This window comes from Saccopteryx bilineata, chromosome 2, assembly GCF_036850765.1.
Source record: "Saccopteryx bilineata isolate mSacBil1 chromosome 2, mSacBil1_pri_phased_curated, whole genome shotgun sequence".
Taxonomy (NCBI): Eukaryota; Metazoa; Chordata; class Mammalia; order Chiroptera; family Emballonuridae; genus Saccopteryx; species Saccopteryx bilineata.
This window is the reverse complement of record NC_089491.1, coordinates 129,418,229-129,443,543: the sequence shown is the minus strand read 5'-3', so window position 1 is coordinate 129,443,543 and position 25,315 is coordinate 129,418,229. Positions and strand designations below refer to the sequence as shown.

The 25,315-nt window shown below is 33.1% G+C and overlaps 1 protein-coding gene across 6 annotated transcripts in view; it reads left to right on the top strand.

The window, feature by feature from the left end:
• LRRIQ1 (leucine rich repeats and IQ motif containing 1) overlaps positions 1–25,315 on the top strand; it is a 259,941-nt gene that overhangs the window by 76,426 nt on the left and 158,200 nt on the right. For 5 of the 6 annotated variants that reach the window (XM_066257791.1, XM_066257794.1, XM_066257793.1 and 2 more), the window contains exons 13-17: positions 4,560–4,633; positions 6,994–7,087; positions 14,151–14,330; positions 16,752–17,192; positions 23,864–24,077. In XM_066257791.1, the coding sequence (XP_066113888.1) occupies positions 4,560–4,633; positions 6,994–7,087; positions 14,151–14,330; positions 16,752–17,192; positions 23,864–24,077 (1,003 nt within the window). The remainder of the gene's footprint in view (positions 1–4,559; positions 4,634–6,993; positions 7,088–14,150; positions 14,331–16,751; positions 17,193–23,863; positions 24,078–25,315) is intronic. The other variant, XM_066257796.1, reaches the window with a different exon arrangement.

The window sequence follows — 25,315 nt, the reverse complement described above, 5'->3', positions numbered from 1 at the left end:
ATCCTACTCATTTTTTTTCTTTTTAAAAATGTACTTGGAGAATACTCTCAGGGCAGGTTTGTTTATATTTGTAAAAAATATAGTCCTTGGAAAATACAGGAGGTAGTTAATTTAATTCAGAAGGATGTCTCATTTTCTCAAATGGTACTTATTAAGTCCTAGAAGAATGATTTTTAATCTGCTCTCAACTTGCATGTCTTTTTGCAACTGTTAAGATTGATTTAAATTCGATTTCCCTTAGGATATAAAGTAACACTTAAAAAAATACCTTAACATTAAGTTGAGATGGGTATTTGTCATAGAATATCCCATTTGAAACCACCAAACATCTGGATCCTTGCAAAAATAACTTTTGAAACCAAAACAGGAGCACAATATGTGTGTTTCCCTCTGCTTAATATTTCATTGAGACCTATTCACTTTAATATGATTAATTTGTTTATGAAAGGCACATGGAATAGTGGAAAAGAATCACCTTTAGCATAAATTCCTTCTTTGAGTTGTATAGTTCTTGCAAAACAAGTGACCAAGGACAATCCAATGTTAATGTATGTATCTATTTTCCCCTTAAAATAAAGTTTTCTTTCAGTCTCTGCAACAATAGTGTTCATCCTTTGAGCATGTATGTCCACAATGATCTAATATCTATTAAACTATTGCACTATTTGACAAATCAAAACTGAATGTGTATTCAAAAATTCCCTTAAATTGTTTTAATCAGATTGAAAATGTGAAAGGTGATTTGACTTTAAAAGGACATTTATTCCAGAGCCAGCTCTATCAGATAAAAATGTTTAAGTAATTCGGGCATCCAAAAACCCATAGAGTCTTTTACATGTCCCAGGTAAGAGATATAATTTTACTAGAAATACTTAGGCATGCTTTGGATATATGCAATAAGTCACTCAATTATTGACATATCTAGCATATACCATAGAAATGGTTCTCAAGATAAAATGATGAGCATAATATTTCAAAAAAAAAACAATGCCTTTAATTTTATTTAACAATTTAAATCATTATAGAAATATTCTACTTTTGCCCTAACAATCTCATGTACTAGGAGTTATATATAATAGAATATTAACATTTATTTTAGAGATGATAATAATTGGTATACTCAAACCAAATACTTTTTATAATATTGTTTGCATAGCCTTATACATTTGGATATTGAGGTGTTTTTTGCTATTTTGGGGGATACAAAATTAAGTAATATATGTCCTTTCCCTTATAATACCCTTAAGAATAAAAGGACTTAATCTTTAACTGTATTAAAAAAGAGATGAGAGTATTATATAATATGTTCTGTTTTGAACTTTTTAGTACTGCTTTCCTTTATATTTGAATGTCATTTTTGTGGGCCTCTCAAAGCTCTTTGCCCATGCAAGTGTCTCCCGTTTCTGAGAGGATGAAGGAAGAAAGTCCGACGGAATTAGGAAAATGTGATTGATATGATTGGACATATATAGTAGTAAAATTATTTTTTAAAATCATAGTAAAAAGTACTTTTCAACCTTAAGACTGTTCAACATAAACAGTAAAAATTACTCATCTTACATGAAGCCTTTACATGCACATTGACTTTGTCAGAACTATGTCACGTTTGATAAAACTCAGAATCAGCAGATTGAGATTTGAATTCTGAATCTATAATTTATCTGTCAGTTGATATTGAACAACTCTTTTCGCACCACCTGAACCTCACTCTTTGTTTATATATAAAAATGATAATTATACCTACCTTACCTATTTTATGGGATTTTAATGATAACTCAAAAGGAAAACATATGTGAATACATTTTACAAGCCTGAAAAGAATTTTATAAATGAGATATTTAAATTTGTGGCTAGCATGTCTTTTAAATTGTATATATTTTCCTTTTAATTTTTGATAAATATTTTCATCACAAGGAAGAAATTATGTCCATATGCTCTTTTTTTCAACAAATGAAATGCATATAAAGAATGATACTTAGTGTATATTGTTTGAAATACTCGTTTCATCCTGACTTCTGTTTTAAATTTTCATTAGGACATGTGACTGTTTTAAGTTTGACTCAGCGGAGTTCCAACTGGAAGACTCTCTGGCTTTGCAAGCCTTTTTACTTCCAGTGAGACTCTAAGTAGGAGCAGAAAGTGGAAACTATTACCCATTGGCTGCTCATTGTACAACTCTTTTGCTTTCTGTCGTCTTTGAAATTTATATCTTTTTTATGCCCAGGGCTAATGTGACAAGGTCAAATGGTATTAGGTTTTCACTAATGTCCTTTGTCTTTCTGGTTTGAATTTTCTTAGGAAAAATATACATAGAATGTCAGTAAAAGCAAAAGTTCTAGAGTTTTTTTTTAAATTCTACTATTATGTTTCTACCATCCTAATGAATAGTCATAAAGGTGAATGAATAGCCACTTTTCTTGATTAAAATTTGCAAAAAAGAAAAAGAACATGGTTCTAAGAGCATGACTATCTGAAAAGATAAAATTTCAATGTTATAAAAATATTTGGTCAAATCAAATAGTTCTTTCCTTGAATTGATATTTGCAAAGGGGATATTTGTTTTTAATTCTAAAACTTTATTAGTTACTCTTACTTGATGTCTTTATATAACTTATATTTTACCTACATGTTGCTATGTAACTTATTGGTTGAAACTGATATACTCTAAAAAAAGAGAAAAACGTATTACTGATTAATCTTACCAAATCCTTTTAGTAAAACAGCAAAGACTTAGTAGTACAAACATATTAAAGCTAGATAACAAATAACATTTTTATTAATAAATACATTTATTAAAATTATATTTTAACTTTAATAACTTTAATTTCTTACTTGTAATAATAATGTAGAACATGCCTGAATAAGATATGTCTTAATATTAGGGCTTAAATTCACTAAGTATACATTGACAAAGTTTTAAGCTTCTCTTTTCTTTCTTTCTTACTTTGTTTTTCTTTATTTTTCTATGTATATGTGACATTTTAGTAAATTTTACCATTAAGGAGTGTGTGTACAAATAATGAAACATGTATAAATGTAATTGCTATTCTTTTTTTTTACTTTTTCTTTTACATTGGATTTTCCCCCTTTGAAATAGTTTTTAAGAAGTAGTGTTGTATAGTAATAGGATAAATAATAATATTGTATTTAGGATTGACAACATTCAAAGAGATCTTCCTCCAGCCTACTATTTAGTCTATTTTTCCTTTTTTATCAGTAGTGTCTTCTTTCTCTCTGCTAATACAGAACAGAGTAGTACAAGAGAGGAGTCAAGATCAATACAAAGAGCTATTTTTGTGTCAGATCCATGAGGCCTCTATTCACACTATTACTCTGTAAGCCTCTGAACTTAGAATAATTGTATTTTTTATTTCCCATCATTGAGAGTTGTTAAGATATGAAGATGTAGAAATCTGCCAGGCCAACTGGAGGAACAGTATTAGAGAAAAAAAAAACAATTTGAAATTACCGCATACTATATTTGTACTAAAAGTACTCCTCCAGTTGAAGCATATTTTGAACAGTTATGGAATTCCAACATTTATAGGGATATTAGTACAGAAGATTTTTGTATTTGTGAGAATATATTTTTTATAAAGGAATTTTTGTCTTATTAAAAGATTTAGACGATTTGTCTTAATTTTTATTTTCAAGTATCTAGGGTAATGTGATATTGTGTTCAACGTAAGTGTAGACTTTTAGTTAGAAATGCAAATCAAACTAAAATTAATTTTTTCTTCATGGATTTTTTTTCAGTTATGTGACTATTTTGAATATCACTGATATTCCATGTTTGAATACAAGCTCTTAATGACAGTTTTATCTTAAAAACTGGTAGAAACTTTTAAAAGTAGGAGAAAAGTTTATTATTATTAGAATTTGAACATGCTAATTTAATGAGTATTGATTTTAAATAAGTTTATTTTATTGATAGAAAAGATTTTCTATTTTATTCCTTTGATGCATATTTTCAATTTATAAATAACCCTGTAACTTTAGATACTTACAATACTTTTACTGCTTTCAATCTAGTAAAGTAAACATTTTTAATATTAAAAACAAACCTGATAACTAATCTGTTATCCTGTCAAAAAGTGATAATAAGTATTTTTATGACTGTTACCTTCTAATGGTTTAAGTTATGTCTTTGAACCAGGAAAAAACTATGTAAATAATATAAGTTCTCTGTAAATTGGTCTTATACAAAGAGAAAACAAAACAATAACAATAAAACATTCACTTGTTTTTATTTAAATACTACCACATATACGTACAAGGCCATGATGTTTGTAATTGAAAATGGCAATTTAATGATAATTTCTCCTTAGAAATGAATATAAATTTTCCATTATAGAATAAATATTTAAATTTTTATAATTATTGCATTTTAATAACTCATGTTAATATATGCTATTTTAGTGTACAAATACAATTGTGTATATAGTTATGTATAATTGCATATTATCTAATTTTGTTATATAATGTATAATTGCATCATTCAATAATGTTAAGGATGTTTCAATTTAAAATTTTTATGAATTCTATTTTTTTGTTTTCAGCTTGACAAAAATCACACCACTTTTTCACTTTATTTCTCTGGAAAAACTGGATGTCAGTAACAATTGTCTTTCTGGTATGTTTAGAGTATTACATAATTTTTAAAAAAATAAAATTTTGAGTTTCTATTCCGAATATGGTGAATAGTTGCTTTAGAAAAATTTGTTACTGTTATTTATAATGCTATGCATATACATATACATACACATCCAATAAGGTATAGACAAGGAAAATTTTCTTCCTCCTTAAGTTCTTAGGCTGGGACTAAAAATTAAACTGACACAAGACAAACACAAAAAGAATGTGAGTTTTAGTTGTTTTCTTTATTCAGATGTACATAGGCAAGCTCATAAGAAAAATAAAGATCCGAAGAAGAAGCAGTTAGAATTGAACACTTATATAGAGCATTGAACAAGAGTAGTAAATTGTGAAAACGTGACAAGGCAAAGGTGCTTGCGTTCAGGAGTTTAATTAAATGAAAAGGTGACAAGAAAATCAGGGTTAATTTAACAAGTTTGTACACATTTCTCTTCACCTCCATTCCTGTCCTTGTGATAAGAATCTCTCTTTCTTCCTGGTAAAGGGAGGCATCTTTCACATAGGTATTTCATCCTCTGCTTTAGAGAAAAAGAAGGAAGATCAGACTATTTATGCATCTGCTGTTTTTTAATTTCCTTCTGGCATATTGAAGTTGCTTGTTCACCAAGGCATGGTGAAAGAACTCAATTAAAATTTTCTTTACACTTTTAAAACCATATTACTTTCACAACTTTCTTCTAGACCTGGGCACATGTCAGAATTATATTGTTATTTAAAACTCATGTCTTTTAATTGTAGAATAAATAACCTAGTGAAGATGAGTAAATAAACTTGTCTAACTTGTTTACTCCTAACTAGATGCCCATTAAAAGTGTATTAAATTAAAGAATCATGAATTGAATTGGTTGACTAATTCCCCCAAGTTTGACCATTGCCACACACCCCCCTTTAGTCCCTCATAAAGACAACTGTAATCCCAATTTGTCATCATAGGTTAATTTTGACTGTTACACATTTTTATATTAATGGGATCAAACAGTAAATTCTCTTTTGCTTCCAGTTTTCTTTACTGGACATTCAACTGATATTCCACCATGCCATTTATAAAAATTTATAACACAAGTCTGCTTTTTTGTTGTTTTCTTTTTTTTGTTGTTGTTGAAGTGTAATCCATTGTATGAATATAGAATATATCATAATTTGTTATTCTCTTGTTGATTGATATTTTAATTGTTTGTGATTTAGAGCTACTATGGTTATAAAATTCCTGTGAAAAAATTTTATACAAATATGTGGATATATATATTATCCATATCCTTGGTAAACATATTAGAGTGTAATTGCTGGACAATAGAATTAGATGTATGTTTAACTTGGTAAGAAACTGAAAAAACAATTTCCAAATTAGTTGTAACATTTTACATCCCCACATGCAATATAAGAGAGTTCCAATTGCTTGATTCTACAAGATATTTTGTATTTATTGTTATTTCATTATAATTTTAGTTTGCATTTTCCTGATGAAAAATGATATTGTGCTTCTTTATTAATGATTTATGCATATTCTTTATTCTAAATAGTCTTACCTTTTTTTGAAATTTGTTTACTGCTTTCTTATTGATTTGTACAAATTTTTATACATTCTGGATGAAGTTCTTTGTTAGATATATATTTTGTGAATATTTCTCCCAATTTTCTTTTATTTATTAATTTTATTAATGCTTTCTGTAGGCGAGCAAAGTTTTAAATTGTGATGAAATTTAATTTATTTTTAATAATTTTTGTTTTATTTATCATATTTTCACATCTTCTGATTAAGGTGATTTTCCACTCTTTTTAGCTTTCTTATAGAAGTTTTGTATGTTTAGTTTTAACTTTAGGTCTTTAACCTACATCAGATTAATTTTTATGAATGGCATAAAGTGGGGGTGAATTCAGGTTTTAATACAGATATTTAGTTGTTCTAGCAACATTTGTTGAACAAACCTTTTCATCATCAAATTACTTTAGTATCTTTGTTGAAATTGATTTATATTTGACCACTTTGGATGTATTTCTATTAACTGTTTTTCTCTTATTGATAGGTCATATTTTTCTATTTTTTTCTATGTCTAGTGATTTTTAAGTGTTTGATAAGTATTATACATATTAAGGTTTATTTACTGAATCTGAACATTGTTTTCTTCCTTTTAAAGGGTGTTAAGTTTAATTCTTGCAGGTAGTTTAAGTATTGATGGATAATTTTGTTTCTGTAAGCCTTAATTTCATTCTCTCCTAGGACAACTTATTTTAGTTTTCAACTCTGATTGCATGCCCCTATAAATACTTATTGATCTATGATTACCTATCTTTATCGGAAATATCTTTTATAATGATTATTATTGTTTATTTTTGTAGATCTTACAAGTGCCATAAAGTGGTTTGATGCATGCTATTCCCTCCGTGAATTGACTATCACTGGAAATCCACTTCTTCAAGAATTAAACTGGAGGTAAAGATGCATGACTGACACTATGTACATACTTATTATAGTTGCAGCAAACATAAACTGATGAAATTGTTTTGTGTGTACAATTTGCATGGGAAAAAGTTACTAAGAATAAAGGTTATTCAAGATAAAATAGTTTTGTAACAGTAATTTAAAAATATCTTTTGGTTTGAACTAATAATAGAAATTTGAAATAATAATTCTGGTCCATATTACTGATTATGACAATTTTAGTATGATGTTAACTTTTTTTTTTAATTTATAGAAAAACATTTGTTGGCAATTTTTATAAATCATCTTAATTATATAGTTTGTTTTTTAAAACTATTTTCTTTCTGTTAATAATTTGTGTTTTCATTTCTTAGATGAGAAAGTGGGTGTTCGTTATAATGTGTGATTTCATGCTTCTCTTTGAAACATTGCAGTGCCTATGTATAACTGAAGAAAACTATTTTGTAATTTTTAAAATTAATTTTCCTCTTTAATAAAGTTTTTCTAAATCTGAAATGCTTATGCTAACACCGTTTCCTCCAAATTGACTAGTGTCTTTTTTTTATCATCAACTTCATAAAGGATAATTTACATATAATAAACATCATCAACTTTGTCTTTGAATATGAATATTGTGTAAAATCTACCACAAGCAAGATATTCAACATTTTTATCACCCCAGAAAATGACCTCCTTCACCTTTGCTTAAGCCCCTCTTCCAGTGCGTTAGAAATGTCTCTCCACTGTCTTTATGGCTTTCATTAATTTTTACCTCAAGTCAGCTGACATTCTTGTCTTTGTTGCTCTATCTCTGGATACTTTTAAGATTATCTCTTAGTGGTTTTCAGTATTTTGATAGTGATGTGCTTTGGTGTGATTTTATATAGATTTACTCTAATTAGAATTAATTGAAACTCTTGGAATTGATGGAGTGACAGATTCTTTAAATTATGGAAATTTTTGTCTTACTAGGACTCCAATTTCACCAATATTCTGAGATATTTCACCAGTTGATATATCCTAGAAGTCACAATTGCTCTGTTCTTACATTTATTATACTTTTCTTCTGTCTGTATTTCACTCTTAGTAGTTATTGCTATGTCTTTAGGTTTTCTGATATTTTCTTTTCATGTATCTACTATGTAATTAATTTCATCCAGACTTTTTTCAGTTCAAGTTTCAGATATTGTTGTTTTCATCTCTAGAAGTTTCATTTACATCTTTTATAACATTTGCATTTTCTCTCCTAATCATTCTCATGTTTTCCTGAATCATCTTAAACATACAGAGAATATTTATAATGCTGTTTTAACATTCTTGTCTGCTAGATTCATTCTCTTTTTAATTTTTAGTTTGATTTTTTTTTCTGATTGGGTCATATTTTCCTGCTCCTTTTGTGACTGGTCTATTTTAATAGTACATATTTTAGACAGTTTAAATTTTATATTGTTGATTTCTTAATCTTTAAATTTTAAATGGCATCTATTTTGTTTCTGATGTGCAGTAGCTAAATTACTTGGAATTACTTTCAAAGCTTACTTTTAAACTTTGAAGGAAATTGTAGAGTAGCGCTAATTTTGCCTCACTACTGTGGTACTGATTTTCTGATTATTCCCCTGACACCTCTTATATGTATTCTTTGATCTTTGGCTGACCAGAATTATTTTCAGTCCTATGTGAGTTCCTGTGATTCTTCTGCCCTTTGCTTTCCACTGGTTCGCTTCCCTTATTTTTACATAGTTTTCTCTTACAGATCTCAGATATTTACTCATTTATTCAGGGCCCAGTGAACTGCATCCCAGTCTACTTTGTAATTTTCTGGTACTGGCCTAAACTCATGTTTCTTTTAATGTTTAGAAGCGTGCATGTGTGAACTGATTTAACATGACTTATTAGACATTTGATATTTGTATCCTGTCAGGGCATAAGTACATCATGGCAGAACAAGGCTAACAATAGACAGGTTGTAACTTAATATAGCAAAGTGAGTTGGCAACATGCAATGTAGGGAAAGGCAAACATTCACTAAAATTCAGGTGGAAGAATCTGTTTCGGGATCCTCAGAATTTGGAACAAGTCAGCTAGTCTTATCCATTTGATCAAGTTAGAAATTCAATATTTTTGAACAAAATATAAACAAGTCAGAATGAAAGATTTTTAAAAAGCATTATTATAACGTGATTTTTAGGGCAGAAGCAGTTGACTCTGTCTTGACCTGGTATCCCCGTGATGACTTCATAAGGTATATAAGATATCATTCAGAGGAATCGATCTGGTTATATTTATAATTCTATACCTGATCTAATTTACCTGTAGAACAAGATAAGGGTGTCTAGGGAATATGCTTCGTTCCTCCCTTGTCTGAGGTCACTGCAAATATCTAATACTCTTTTCAGATGTACAAGGTGGACAAAAGTATGTTTACCATTGGAAAAGAGTAGATAATACAATAATTAAAAAACTAATAATACAGGATAAAGTCTATTGCATATATTTGCAACTGTAAACCTACTTTTGCCCACCCCTGCATTGGTTTCCTGTATTTCTTAATTGGTTTTTGGTTAAAGAAAACAGCATTTTTACACTGAGTCAAACAGCTGTATAATTTGCTACTCTTTGATAACTTGTGTATCACTATTGAGTTATTGCTTTTGCCAGAAGTCTTTTCTTTAAAGCTCAGTTTTTACATAAATTTCTAATGTTACATTTTTTTTTAGGGAAACCTGTTATGTATCCACAAGTTTTAGAATGAAACTTGTCAACTTCTACTTCAGAAACATGTTTCCATGTACAATTAAACTATGTAGCATAGTGGAAAGAGCATACCCCAGTGCAGTGATTCTCAGAGGGGTAGCCCCAGAGCAGCTACAGCTCCTTTATCATCACCCGGAAACCTATTAGTAATGGAAAATTTGGACACTGTCCAGACCGACTTAATCAGAAACCAGGGGATGATGCCCAGTCTGTATTTTAATAAGCTTTTTATGTGATTCCACACAACTAAGTTTGGAAATCACTGTGCTTTTAAACAAGTACATTCTAATCTGCTTCATAGTCTGTGATTCTGAGCAAGTAACTTTTCTATGTCTCACGGGTAAAATGACGATAGTGATAGTACCTGTCTTAGTGGGTGGTTATGATAATTGAATAGGATAATGCCCATATGTTTTATAAACAACTGCTACCATTTTCTATTTCTAGGGTAACCAGACTACATATGGGTTCTCAATCTCCAAGTATTTTATATGGAATCTGTGTCCTACTATGCTGGACATTATAAAAGAAGTCAATGTAACCTAAGATTTCAAGAAATATTTATAATTGTGTTAGGAATAGCAAAAAATTATAACCAAGAAAACTAGTAATAGCAAAAAACATTTATACCACATCTACTTTGTGCCAGCGCAGTTCTCATTTAATTCTTATAGTATGCCTAATTAAATAATTAACTAATATGTTATAATTAAGGAAAACGAGTCACAGAAAAGCTAAATAACTTGCCTAAGTTCACACAAGTGACAATTGAAGAGCTGGAAACCCATGCAGTGTGGTTCCAGAGTCTGTGCTCTTAACTCTTCGATTTTAGTACCTAATACTGATAATTATTATAAGCATAAATATGCTTTAGAAATTTGGAAATATCACCTTAATTTAGTGCAACTAGAAAAAACGGCCTTTCCTATAGGGGCTAACTAGGAATTAGATCTCTCTGGTAAGATTTAAAATTAAGTTAAAAGAAAAGAAAAAGCACTTCTGAAGTAAGAAACATCGGAGAAAGGAAGGAGTGTGAAACGTGAGGTCAGGCTCTGTTAGAAGGCCAGTCTACTCGGGTGTAAAGAAGCGGGCCATTTGGGAAAGGTATGAGAAATCAAATATTAATACTAACACGTAAGCAGTATGTCAGAGAGTGAGCTAAACACCTATGCACATTACTTTACTTTTCAGCGACTGTGAGTTGAGTTCTGTAATTATCATCCCCATTTTACAGAATCGTTTACTGAAGCTTAGATACCTTGTGATATGTGCACTTATAAGTGTCAGGGAAGGGTTCTGAGTTCTGAAGCCTGGAATTTAAACACAGTGCTGTATTGTGTCACATGATGAATTACTACCAGATTGCTAATGTCCTGTATGCTAGAATAGAAAATCTCCTTTATCCTGTTGTCATGGAGAGGGACTATATACCATATTAGATACATGTATAAACTTTTTAAGTAAACTGTTTAGGTGTGTCTCTGGTTCACCCATCGCTGTCTGTCTTGCCCAAGTTACTTAATCTTGCTATCTCTGAGGTTTTTAATCTATAAAATGGGTATAATAATGGCTCCTTCCTCATAGGATGTATTCATTAGGTTATGCAATACAACAAACAAAAATCTATTTGGCTTATGATAGGAGTTTATTTTTGTTTACATTATATCTGATGGAAGTTCAGCTAGACTAATCTAAGGATACTCAGAAACTCATGCTTTTTCCACTTTGAAACTCTGTGTCATGTAATTTCAATGTAAAATACTATTTTAAGTAGTAGATTGTGGTGGATGAGAGGGAACAAGACCACAGGGAAAGCACAGCTGACATTTAATCACACTGCCCTCAAAAGTGGCAGTGCTTGACCAGTGGGGGCACAGTGGATAGAGCATCAGCCTGGGATGCTGAGGTCCCAGATTCAAAATCTCAAGGTCGCCAGCTTGAGTGCAGATTTATCCGGATTGAGTTCAAGCTCATTAGTCTAAGCATGGGGTTGCTGGCTTGAGTGTGGGATCATTGACATGATTCCTGGTTGCTGGCTTGAGCTCAAAGGTCACTGGCTTAGAGCCCAAGGTTGCTTCCTTAAGCCCAAGGTTACTGGCTTGAGCAAGGGGTCCCCTCCATCCATGTATGCATGAGAAGCAATCAATGAACAACTAAAGTGCCACAAGTACGAGTTGATGCTTCTCTCTCAGGCAAAAGAAAGAAAGAAGAAAGAAAGAGAAAGAAAGAAAGAAAGAAAGAAAGAAAGAAAGAAAGAAAGAAAGAAAGAGGAAGAGAGAGAGAGAAAGAAAGAAAGAGAGAGAAAGAGAAAGAGAGAAGGAAAGAATGAATGAAAGAAAGAAAGAAAGAAAGAAAGAGGGAAAGAGAAAGAGAGAGAGAGAAGGAAAGAATGAATGAAAGAAAGAAAGAAGGAGGGAAAGAGAGAAAGAGAGAGAGAAGGAAAGAATGAAAGAAAGAAAGAAAGAAAAAAAACAAAAGAGAAAGAAAGAAGAAAAGAAGAAAGAAAAGAGAAGGAAGAGAAAAAAAGAAAAGAGAAAGTGGTAGTGGTCAGTGCTCTCATATTCTATTAGCTGTAACTAGTCACATAGCCAAACTAACTACAGAAGATGGCTTATCATATTCTTTTAACAGTGTCTTTCTCAGAGGAAATATTGAATTTTAATGAAGTTTGGCTTATTAATTATTTCTCTCATGAACTGTGTCTTTGGTTGTATCTAAAAAGTTATTACGATATCTAAAGTCATCTAGACTTTTTCCTATTTTATCTTCTAGGTATTTTACATTTTACTTTTAGGTTTGTGATATTTTTTGTTAATTTTTGTGAAGAGTTTAAGACCTGTGTTTACATTCTCTCTCTCTCCCTCTCTCTCTTTTGCATGTGGTTGTCCAGCTGTTCCAGGATCATTTATCTTTTTTCCATCATATGCATTTTCATCTTTGTCAAAGATTAGTTAACTGTATTCATACTACATACGGCTATTTCTGGGCCCTCTATTTTGTTTCATTGATCTCTGTATCTATTCTTTTCCCAATACTACCATGCTTTCTTGTTTACTATAGCTTGATAGTAAATATTGAAGTCAGGTAGTGTTAGTCTATTAATTTTGTTCTTTTCCTTCAATATTAAGTTAATTATTTGCAGTCATTTGCTTCTTCATGTAAACTTTAGAATCTGTTTATTAATATCTTCCAAATATCTTGTTGGTATTTTGATTATTATTGTTTTGAATCTATAGTTAGTTTTTTTTTTTTTTTTTTTTTTTTTTTTTTTTTTTTTTTTTTAACAGAGGCAGAGATAGACAGGGACAGACAGACAGGAACAGAGAGAGATGAGAAGCATCAATCATCAGTTTCTCGTTGTGCGTTGCGACTTCTTAGTTGTTCATTGATTGCTTTCTCACATGTGCCTTGACCGTGGGCCTTCAGCAGACCGAGTAACCCCTTGCTGGAGCCAGCGACCTTGGGTCCAAGCTGGTGAGCTCTTTGCTCAAGCCAGATGAGCCCGCGCGTGACCTCGGAGTCTCGAACCTGGGTACTTCCGCACCCCAGTCCGACGCTCTATCCACTGCGCCACCGCCTGGTCAGGCTATAGTTAGTTTTTAATTAAGGTGTTTTTTATTCAAGATATCCATTTTGCCCATGTGATCACCAGTAATAGCCTTGTGAAAAGAGGCCTATACTCTCCTTGTGAAAGGCTTTGGTAGTACTTTTAAGTAGTTGTCCTTGCTGGACAGTTCTTGCTGTCTGACCAGATTTTCCACAGCATTAGTTTGTTTGTTTTTTTAATTGATACAGACTTATGCTCATAACTTGAAGATGTTTTTATTGTAATCCTTAGCAATTTGGAACAAATAACATAATGTTGGATTTTTTAGATAATAAACAACAGGGTAATCCTCATCCCTCTTGTGTTAGCCCTACTCAGTATATTTCACTAAAAGAAACAGTCAAAACTCACTTCAGTTTCTTTAAAAAATAGCAACTTTTAGTAAGATTATTTTCATTATCTTCTTTTTAAAAGAGTTTCTGATATTATTATTCTTATAGTGCAAAATTTTATTTATTCCTAGCCCTTTGTCAACTGCTTGAATTTCTCATTTGTGCTTTAGGAGAAAATAGTTAAATACAATATAATGAACTCTAAAACTTATTTTGTATGTAACATGAAACCATAACATTTTAGAACAAATTTAACAGTATCAATTTCTAAACAGAGCAGTGACACTTTCTGAGATATACTTTGTGCATATATTGTTTGAGTAATAAGCATATGGTTATTTTAGATATAAACTGTTTTTTTCAAGTTTTTCTGTTTTAATAGGCATTCTTTGCTTAAAATGTTACCTGCTCTACGAATCCTCAATGGTGAAATGCTGAGCTTTTATTCAGAAAGCCACATTGAAGAATACTATCAACCAGAACTGGGACGTTTCTTGGTACTTTGTCAGTCCCAGATTAGAGAATTCAATCTACTAGTTGAAAAATATATTACTGGAAAAGGGTAAGACTGTTATCTTCACCTTGTCACAATTAAAAGATACAATGAATTTTATACATAAAATTAAAGGGTACTCTGATTAGTACAGCTGGGTTAGAACAATGTATTTTAGGGATATTCTTTCTTTAAAAAATCTGGTATCATCTTTTTATTGTTTGAAATACATCAATATCTATTTTGAAATTAATTTAAAAGTTAAAATTTTAGATAAACTAAAGCATGAGAGTAATTTCCAGACAAGATTCAGTCATTCAATTAATGAATCATAAATGTATTCAATAATTATTGTAGACAAAACACAATATCAGATTAACATAAGAGAAAATGAGTTAAATGGTTGCAATGAAACAAGGCAAGTTTTATAATACAGATAATGTTTATATATAAGGTATCTTACATATATTTCATATTTATTATTAAGATATAATGGGAGCATAGTGGAGGAGAGCAGTCCACATGTGTACATATTCAGGAGACAGAAGCTGAGAATAAAGGACTAATCAAACATCAAAGAGAGAAAACTTCCCATTCTCATCTCAAATTTTGAATACATTATTATGAATGAATTGCATTGATTTTTCTATAACATTTTTCTAATTTGCATTGCTCCAGAAAACACAAAAATGAAAAAGGTTTTATATTTCACTTACAGTGATACTCCATTATAATTGGAACAATAATGTGTTTCAAATGTCTTAATTATTAAATTATATTCTTAAAATATTGCTGTTTATAGTTTCATGCTCATCTATATGGTTTCTTTTTAAATATGTTTAAAATTGTTTATTCATATTAAAAACAAACTTCACAGCTTTAAAAATCCCAATTTTTATAGATTGATAGTTTACTTTTAACAAATATTTATACTTAGTTTATTTAGATTTACCTTTGTACAAATCTAAAGTTATATCTTCTTGTATATGTAGGATAGTGTATAGTTGTTGTTTTTTTTTATGTAAAGGTGACCCTTGTCATCTCTCATGTTGAAATTTAGATTTTTCAAATTTTTTTGAATAATTATGATCATAAATGGTGGTAAGTTTAACACCTTGACACAAACATTTGATATTCTTTTTTTTTTTTTTTTTTTTTTCATTTTTCTGAAGCTGGAAACAGGGAGAGACAGTCAGACAGACTCCCACATGCGCCCGACCGGGATCCACCCGGCACGCCCACCAGGGGCGAAGCTCTGCCCACCAGGGGGCGATGCTCTGCCCATCCTGGGCGTCGCCATGTTACGACCAGAGCCACTCTAGCGCCTGAGGCAGAGGCCACAGAGCCATCCCCAGCGCCGGGGCCATCTTTGCTCCAATGGAGCCTTGGCTGCGGGAGGGGAAGAGAAAGACAGAGAGGAAAGCGCGGCGGAGGGGTGGAGAAGCAAATGGGCGCTTCGCCTATGTGCCCTGGCCGGGAATCGAACCTGGGTCCTCCGCAACATTTGATATTCTGATTTGAATTGAACCTTTCTGCATTGTCAGCTGACAAAATTAATGAAATACCAAATATCAAAAATAGATCAGAAGAGGCAATGCTAACATCTAATAATAACTTTGTGAACATAGGGAGTGTCTAATTACCTATATCTTAGGAAATGTAACTTTCATTTTGTATCATATGAATAAAATTTTTATATATATTTATTTATATCCTACATTGTTTCAAAATAAGTTTAAGGCAGTTTGTGGCTATATATTAAATACAGTCAGAAAATATATATTTGAAATAAGTAAAATTAAAAGTAATAAAACAGAAATAAAGGAAGATAAATAAAATGTAGCCAAGAATAAGGCTCGTTTAAGTACCAAGTTCTTTACATTTGCTACTGAGAGCCCAAATCCGGCACACCAAAAGTTTGATTAATTATACAAGCTATAACCTCAATAATATAGAAACCCAACAATTGTTCCAAAGACTTGCAACCAGTTATGTCTTAAAATATTTGAATTTTCTTTGGAATGGATTCTTTTTCCAGAGAAAAATGGGAATATAAACTTTCCCATAGTATAAGTTCTTTGTTTAAAAGTCCAATACAAATATTTTTCATGGCAAGTGTCAATATAGAAAATACTTTTAACTCTGTTTCATAAATAACTTCTCCAAATTTAGGCAGCCATGATTTCTTATGTTTATGGTAGTAAAAGCCTGGATTTTCTCATTCATTTGTACCAAAAATACCTTGAATAAAAATGATTCTAAAACTTCTAGACATTCTGTCTGGATTAACATATCTATATTAACTAAACAAATACTTTCAAATTTTATTAGAAATTATATTAATTTTTATCTAAACAACCAGAAATAAGTTTTAATGAATGTTATAGAAAAGTTTAATGTTCATGTCAGGCACATGGAAAATTTCTGAACGTTTACAAGTTTTAATATTTGCTGATATAATCTTATTAATTGTTTTTATTATTTGTTCAGAAATATATTCACCGTTGATGCTGCAGAAAATCTCTGCCATTATTTTAAGAAATTAATGACACTTAGTAATGAATACCGACATGCACATGAACGTGGGGATGTAAGTATCACCATAAGAGGTGAATCAGAAGCCCAGGAAAACCATGTCGCTCCTATAGACAGTGACAGCATACTGCAAAGTAGAACTCTTCACTCAAACAGACATAAACTGGAATCAGCAGATATTTTTGAAAAATGGCTGGACTCTGGTTCTAGTCATTCCCTATTATCCAACTCCTTATGTGAAGATACAGAAGAAAGAAATCAGGGGGAAAAAGTAGTCCAGAAGAGAGATGAAAGCAAGACAATTGATCTCCCCATCAAAAGAATCCCATTCATGGAAACAGTAATGACACAGCACCAGCCATGGAATCACCCAGATATCGAACATTATGAAAAAATGTAAGACTTATAGATCATTTTTTTATTTACAGTTGTATATTTGTGTTTTCTTATAGATAATCTTAGTGTTATCCAATAAATTAGTAAAGGACTTATATCATTATATTTTATATCAATCCTCTTAATTATGTTCTTATGATATGAACATATTATTAATTAAAATCAAGATTAATTTGATTGAATTATGGCAGGTTTTGATTTAATTGACTCGTTCATTTAAAATGAGTAAATGTAAAATTATTTTTCTGCCTTATCTCTAATTAAAATTTTAAGGAGAAATAACATGCTACATTATTTTATTGAAATATCACATAATTTTACTTATTTGTGGAATCTAAAGAACAATATAAAGGAGCAAACAAAAGAGAAACAGAGAACTGACTGGTAGTTGCTAGAAGGAAGGAATGTTGAGGCACTGGGTGATAAAGGTGCGGGGATTGAGAAGAACAAGTTGATAGTTACAGAGTGGTGATGGGCATATAAAGTACAGCACAGGAAATATAGTCAATAATACTCTAATCCCTATTTACAGTACCAGGTGGGTGTTGGAAATATCAAGGGGAACACTTTGTAAAAACTATGACTGTCTAACCACTATGCTGTATACCTGAAATTGGTACAAAACTACGACTGTCTAACCACTATGCTGTATACCTGAAATTAATACAAAATATTATTGAATGTAAATTGTAATTTAAAAAAAATTAAATACTACATTATTCTAAAAGTAATATAAAGAATACCTTCTAAATAATCAGATGATTTAATATTTAAAAATATACCTTTTCATGTGCTATTATTTGCTTATTGATCCAGTAAACATTTGGTAAGCATCTATGTATTTTAATACATATGCTGTAGTCTCTTTCTTTCTTTCTTTCTTTTTCTTTCTTTCTTTCTTCTTTCTTTCTTTCTTTCATCTTTCTTTTTCTTTCTATCTTTCTTCCCCCCCTCTCTTTCTTTCTTTCTTTCTTTCTTTCTTTCTTTCTTTCTTTCTTTCTTTCTTTCTTTCTTTCTTTCTTTCTTCTTTTTATTCAGTGAGAGGAGGGGAGGTAGAGGCATACTCCTGCATGCATCTGGACTGGATCCATCTGGAAAACCCACTAGAGGGTGATCCTCTGCCCATCTGGGGTGCCACTCAGTTGCTCAGTATCTGAGCTCTTCTTAGTGCCTGAGGTTGAGGCCATGGAGCCACCCTCAGTGCCCTGGGCCAACTCACTTCAAACCAGCCGTGAATGCTAGGGAGAGAGAGAGAGAGAGAGAGAGAGAGAGAGAGAGAGAAGCAAAAGGGGGAGAGGTGGAGAAGCAGATGAGTGCTTCTCTGTGTACCCTGACTGAGAATTGAACCCAGGACATCCACACACCAGGCCTACACTCTACCACCAGGCCAACCAGCCAGGGCCCATGTGCTAGAATATTTTTGGCATAACAACTCTTTAAGGTTGGGCAGCATTCTTTCAGATTAATCACATAAACCCCCTCTAGTAAAAACTTTAAAGAGAAAAATGGTTGGCTTAAAAAATTTTTCTTTTTTTTTGAACTTGCAAAGATTGGTTTTTACTTTGTCGTGTCAGCTTTTTCTGTTCTTTTCACTTTTGGCCTCAATGTCAAACCAACAAAATTAAAAATGGCCAAATTCAGCTATTCCTATAATAACTAGGCTGAACTGTAAATGGTAATTTCTTTTCTGGGAGCTATATTAAAAAGTTTGATATGGTGAAATTAACATGTATTGCCTAATATTTTTTAAAATTTTACTGAAGAGATCTTTAACATTTTCTAATTTATATTTTCTCTTAATTGATTACTTTTTCTCTAAAGAGGAAAAATGTTTTTTCTTCTACCCTTGTAGGTTTTTAGTTGGGGTCCCTGTAACAAAAGATAGATTAATGAAAGAAATGCGTACAAATTTATTTAATATAACTTTACACTACACAGGAACTTGCATATAAAAAAAGATGAAGACCCAAAGAAAGAGTTAAACTGTAGCATTTTTATATTAGGTTTGATGAAGAACCAAAAGTTTTAGAATAATATGATATAATAAAGGGTAAGAGCTAAGGATACTAAATGGGAATTTAGCAAGGGTTGTTCATTCATATCCCTCTTGTCCTACATGTTGGGATAAGAATGCTTCTTTTCTCTGAGTATTGGGAGAGCAACTCTCCCATGAGGATTTTATGACCTGCATCTCGGGAAGGTCAAAAAATCTTTCTTGAACATGCCTTTCCTAAAATTATTCAAATTAAAATATTTAACATGCCAATGTACCAAATTTTGGAGTAGCATGTGAAGGAGACCAAAGTTTTGCCACCCCAAATTATTCCTTTTAGGGTATTAATTTTAAGTTGGTTATTATGGAACAAAAGACTCAGAAAGAACCTTTGGCCCTCCCCCATATACCTCCTTAAAAGAATTTAGTTAAAGAACCTTCTCTAGGAAGGGAGATATCATCTCAGATAACTAGTTTGATATAATCTAATGTGTCACAGAGGAGCTAAGAAGGCTCATTTGTTCAAAGTCCTCCCTTTGCCTCATTGTTAAAGATGGCCCAGCAAACATTTATTTGCCAAACATTTGCTTTTCATTTCTTTGTAAATTGCCATCCTGACCTTTGAAGTCCTAAACCACAAACCCCTCCCTTTTTCCTTTGCTCCAGAATAGCATAGAAGCCTCAACTGCCCAGTGCCTCTTTCATATCTTAAGTCTCCACCAAATAGGCATTGTAATCAACTTGGACATTTTCTCCAGTTAAATTTGATTATTAACCCAGCTAGCAGAACTTAGAAGATGAGAGGAAAATTATTTTTGTTACCAGACTAAAGGAGTCCATTTGCCTGAGCACATCAAAGCCCAGTAACACAGGAACAGGAGTTTGCAGCAAAGAAAAGTTTATTTTTAGGAAGTGAACTGTGCCTAGAGACACAAGTAAGCTAATGCTCAAAGACTTGGCTCCCCTATGGCTTCTGGGAATGGGTTATATAGGGGGAAAATTATTAATCATGTGCTAACGGAGTTAGGGTCATGGTTGGGGTCATGGACTCTACTGATTAGCTGGCACTAGGGTGTAGTTGATTAGTCCTTCTGTTCCTGATGTCAGCCATGGCTTTTCTGGGCCTGAAGCTGAAACACAGCTGAGGCCTAGATATTATCTCTAGTCTGATGGAAACTCTGTCTCTAGTCAATAGACCTGAGCTTTTGTTTGTTAAGGTTATTTGGTGTGGACCAGAACCTCACTGTACTGAGAGCTTAATGATTAAGGGAGTGGAATACAAGGGAGAAGGAGGCAGGTGAGTCAGGGTGCTGGATGATGCCAGTTTAAATCAAAAGGAAAGAAAGGAGAAAAGTTCATATTAAAGAAAAGCTTTTGCACTATTAAATTTTTTATGCCATCCAGACATGTCCGGAACCCCATTACCTCCAAACACACATAGACAACGTTTAGAAATTCTTAATCCAGGATAAATAAAATAGCCAAATGATAAAAATAAGGAAGGATGAAGAAAACACTGAGAGACCAAAGAGCTAAAGAATAAAGGGAAAAGAAAATATATACCTACTTGCTGAACCTTGTCATTGAGTGACTCAGGAAGACACACCGTCAGTTGTTTACATGTACTTATGCTAAGTACATTTTTTTTATTTTATTTATTTATTTATTTATTTATTTATTTATTTATTTATTTATTTACAGAGACAGTGAGTCAGAGAGAGGGATAGACAGGGACAGACAGACAGGAACAGAGAGAGATGAGAAGCATCAATCATTAGTTTTTCGTTGCACGTTGCAACACCTTAGCTGTTCATTGATTGCTTTCTCATATATGCCTTGACCACGGGCCTTCAACAGATCGATAACCCCTTGCTGGAGCCAGTGATTTTGGATTCAAGCTGGTGGGCTTTTGCTCAAACCAGATGAGCCCGCGCTCAAGCTGGCGACCTCAGGGTCTTGAGCCTGGGTCCTCCACATCCCAGTCCAATGCTCTATCCACTGTGCCACCGCCTGGTCAGGCAAAGTACATTTTTATTATGATGATTTTTGCTAAAAAGGAAAATGATGGTGGTGATGATGATGATGATGATGATGATGGTGATGATGATGTAGTAATAATAGGAGTTGTTTTTCTCAACATAGAGAGCACCATGTTCAGGCAGCTCAAAAGTAACCTTCTTTACCTGTCTTCACTGCTTTCAATATAGTGAAAGCTGTCCTACCTAGTGTTAGTATCACTGAAGAAAATATCCCTCATCTAAATTTTCCTCCCTTGAGAAATTTTGATAATATTGGGCTGAGGCATCCACACACTCAATGACTGGCCAGCTGTGGAAGAAATTCATAATTACAGTCAGTAAAATTGTACGTATCTGGTGAGAAATATAAAATATGAGATGCTGTCTCAGGTTAAATGTGTTATCTTAAAAGTCTTCATTGTTGGCCCTGGCCGGTTGGCTCAGTGGTAGAGCGTCGGCCTGGCGTGCAGGGATCCCGGGTTTGATTCCTGGCCAAGGCACACAGGAGAGGCACCCATCTGCTTCTCCACCCCTCCCCGTCTCCTTCCTCTCTGTCTCTCTCTTCCCCTCCCACAGCGAGGCTCCATTGGAGCAAGGATGGCCCGGGCGCTGGGGATGGCTTCTTGGCCTCTGCCCCAGGCGCTAGAGTGGCTCTGGTCACAACAGAGCGACGCCCCAAAGGGGCAGAGCATCGCCCCCTGGTGGGCGTGCCGGGTGGATCCCGGTCGGGCGCATGCGGGAGTCTGTTTGTCTCTCCCCGTTTCCAGCTTCAGAAAAATTAAAAAAAAAAAAAAAACTTCATTGTTCACTAGTCATACATTGCAATTATTTTTTCAGATTCTTTTATCATTTAAAGTTTCTATAATATATAGAGCTTTAAAATTCTAATTCATTTTTATTCAAAAGATGAAGAAATGAATTGATGGTTCAGGTTGAATTAAAGAAAAATTTACAAACTTCTGTTCACTCTGGGAGAAAGAAATGATTTGTTAGATGATGATGTTAAAAAATAAATTCAACCCAGTAAATTTGAAGATCTGTTTGGCTTTATTAAGTGATTCAGGAATCAATTGGTAGGGGTTGTATAAAATGAAAGGTTTTTATAAGAAGGAGGGTGGACGAAGGAGCTATTAAGAAAAGAAAAGAAGAACTATTTGTGAGCCTGTACATCTTTTCTTTGGGGTAAAAGGACAGGAAGGATTGTTATTATGCAGATTGTCTCTTCTTCATGTGGGGTTGGAGAGGGCAGACGTGACAGTTTACTTTATGGGTGCTTGACCAGAAAATCCAGATGGGTTGATTAGGTTATATTTCTGGAAAAGTTAAATGTGCAGTTAGATCAGATATTAAATCTGGGATTGGTATCATGGGCTTTTAGGACTAGTGACACCATTTTGGGCCTGTGGTTTGCTCTTTATCAAGGATTATTTTTTTTCAAGTACTAGGAGTATAAATAGTTTATTTTAGGCCCAACAGTTATATCCATTAACTTGAATTATCTATCCATAGCAGAATAAATAGAAGGCTTCTTAGAGGCTTTAGATGAAATGATGGTGATAATGACGGTGGTAGAGGTGGTGGTGGTATGGATGATAACAACTAATAATAATAATGCCAAAGAACAGGAGAAGATATTTATATCATTTCTTTCTAATTTTCCACAAATAAACAATTATGAGAAAAAAAAATCTAGTCATGTCTGGCAGAGTTTATAACTTAAATTTACTTTGTCTTTAACTTTTTTTTTTACAAGGAAGAAGAAAATATCATTTGGTTTGGCAATTATTACATTTATTGAAAACTGTTTCAAGGGAGTACTGGAGAAGGAGATTATGCAGGAATCACCTGTCTGTCATATGACTTTCATACTAAACTGAGGGATTTCAAGAGAGAGTAAAACAAGAGTTAGCACTTGCACTAAACTATTCTGATAACATTCCTGAAATAATCTGTGTAGGAAAGGAAGCACATTCATTTAGGGAAAGTTAAGTAATTAAGCACATGGAGAATCCACTTTTAATCAATGTACCTTGTTATTCAAATTGTGCTAATGTTTCTGGGCAGCCTAGTGGGATCTGGAAAAAGTAGGGCATGGGTTGATCTAATGCCTGAAATTGACAAATGTGTAGGCTTGGAAAATGTTAGAATTAATTACTGGGCTTTGTAAGAGTATGGTTTAAGTATTTGTTTTTGGCAGGGAGGAAAGTAAAGCTAGTAAAGACATGATGTGTCTTCCTCTTTCAGGAAGGGGAGGCCCTTCTTCCTCTTTAATCTCTCCACTGTGAACAGGATCTCCTCCTCTCTTGCCAACTCAGCACTGGCTTCTGCATTTGTTCCCTCTCTCCTATATCGTCACTTTACCTTCTCTCTACTGGATCCTCCTCCTCAGTGTCATGCAAAATCTAGTCAATATCTCCCTTCTTAAAACAGTTAAAAATCCCTTGTACTCACATCCCTCTCTAAATTACTGCCCTATTTCTGTCCTTCAGATTTGAAAGCTTCCATACTATCTTTACTTCTATGACTATAAACAAAAGATGATGCCTTATTTTGAAATAATATTTAATGTATTCCAGGTTTACAAATACAGCTTATAAGAACCTCTTATCTACAACTGTGTATTTCTAGGAAGTAAGGAATGTTTTCTTTTCTCCTCACAGTAGCACGGCAGCTACGGTAATCCAGGCACACTGGCGTGGATTCGCTGTGCGTAGACAGATGCATTTCTCTGCAAAACTGCCTACTGCTGCTGCAGGACTCCTGAGAGCCCAGCAGAATTCCTGCATCAAAAATCAAACTGTTTTAAGGAAAGAAAAAAGAGAAAATATGGTGAATATCCAAGAACAGAGGGAAAAGGCTGCTATTGTTATTCAGGTTAGTTTTAATCTTTTGGTGAAATAGACGAGATGTATTATTTATCTTTCACTGGTTTATTCTGTATAACAGGAGACACTCAAATCTTAGTGCTTTCCAAATACTGGATTTATTTCTGACTCATGTGACATGTAGGCTGCAAGTTGGCTGTGCCTCTGCTTGGTATCTAGGCTGAAGGAGTTGTTTGTAATTTGGAAGTACTGTTCTCATGACTGAGAGCCAGCCTGAACTTCACAATCATATTTAAAGCTTCTGCTCATATGTGTCATCTGTCCCATATGCTAACATTTGAATAGCCAGACAAAATTCACTTGGCCTAAACTTTAGCTATTTTTAGAAGCATTTTAAATTTTATTGATTAATTGATTTGAGAGAGAGAGGAAGGGAGAGAGAGAAACATCGATTTGCTATTTCACTTATTTATGCGTTCATTGATTGCTTCTTGTATGTGCCTTGACTAAAGTTTGAATCTGAAACCTTGGAGTACAAAGATGACATTAACCAACTGAGCTAACTGGCCAGAGTGAAGCATTTTAAAAATCTACTGAAATAATTGTCAAAGTCCTTCAAGTACACTTTATTTTTTTTATTTATTGATTGATTTGAGAGAGAGAGAAAGAGACTTTAATTTGTTGTTTCATTCATTGGTTGATTCTTGTATGTGCTCTGACTGTGGATTGAACCTGTAACCTTGGTTTATTGGGAAGAAGCTCTAACCAACAGAGATACCTATTGGTCAAATAAGTTTGTAAATAATGATATATATATTTGCTCGCTTATAGTTTGCATTGGATGTAGGGGGACAGGCTGTAAGCAGGAAGGATTCTTATAGCTAAGGCTTAGTTTTAAGACTAAGCCTTTCCCACCCTTTTTGATGTAGGGTGGTGCACTCTCATGAGGAATCCCATTATGCCTCAGGTAAGTGATTTTGTATCAGAGACTTCTTTATTTGTATATTGGATTAAAGGTTTTGATTTCTACACTATAAAATGGGGGCAGACTGGGAGCTTGCTCTCTCGGTTCCTGAGATTAGCATTAGAGAGGAGAGCAGAGAAAGGCCACGTGGAGGAGACTAGGAGAAGCAGCCAAGGTGGTGGAGTGCTGAGTGAGAGATCAGTTTATGCAGAGTTTGTGCAGGGAGAAGGAAGGAGATGGGGAACAGAGGTGAATAAGTCTGGTGAGCTAAAAACCTTTGATTCTAGGAAACTCGGATGAGTCAGTGGCTTTGTGAGCACTGA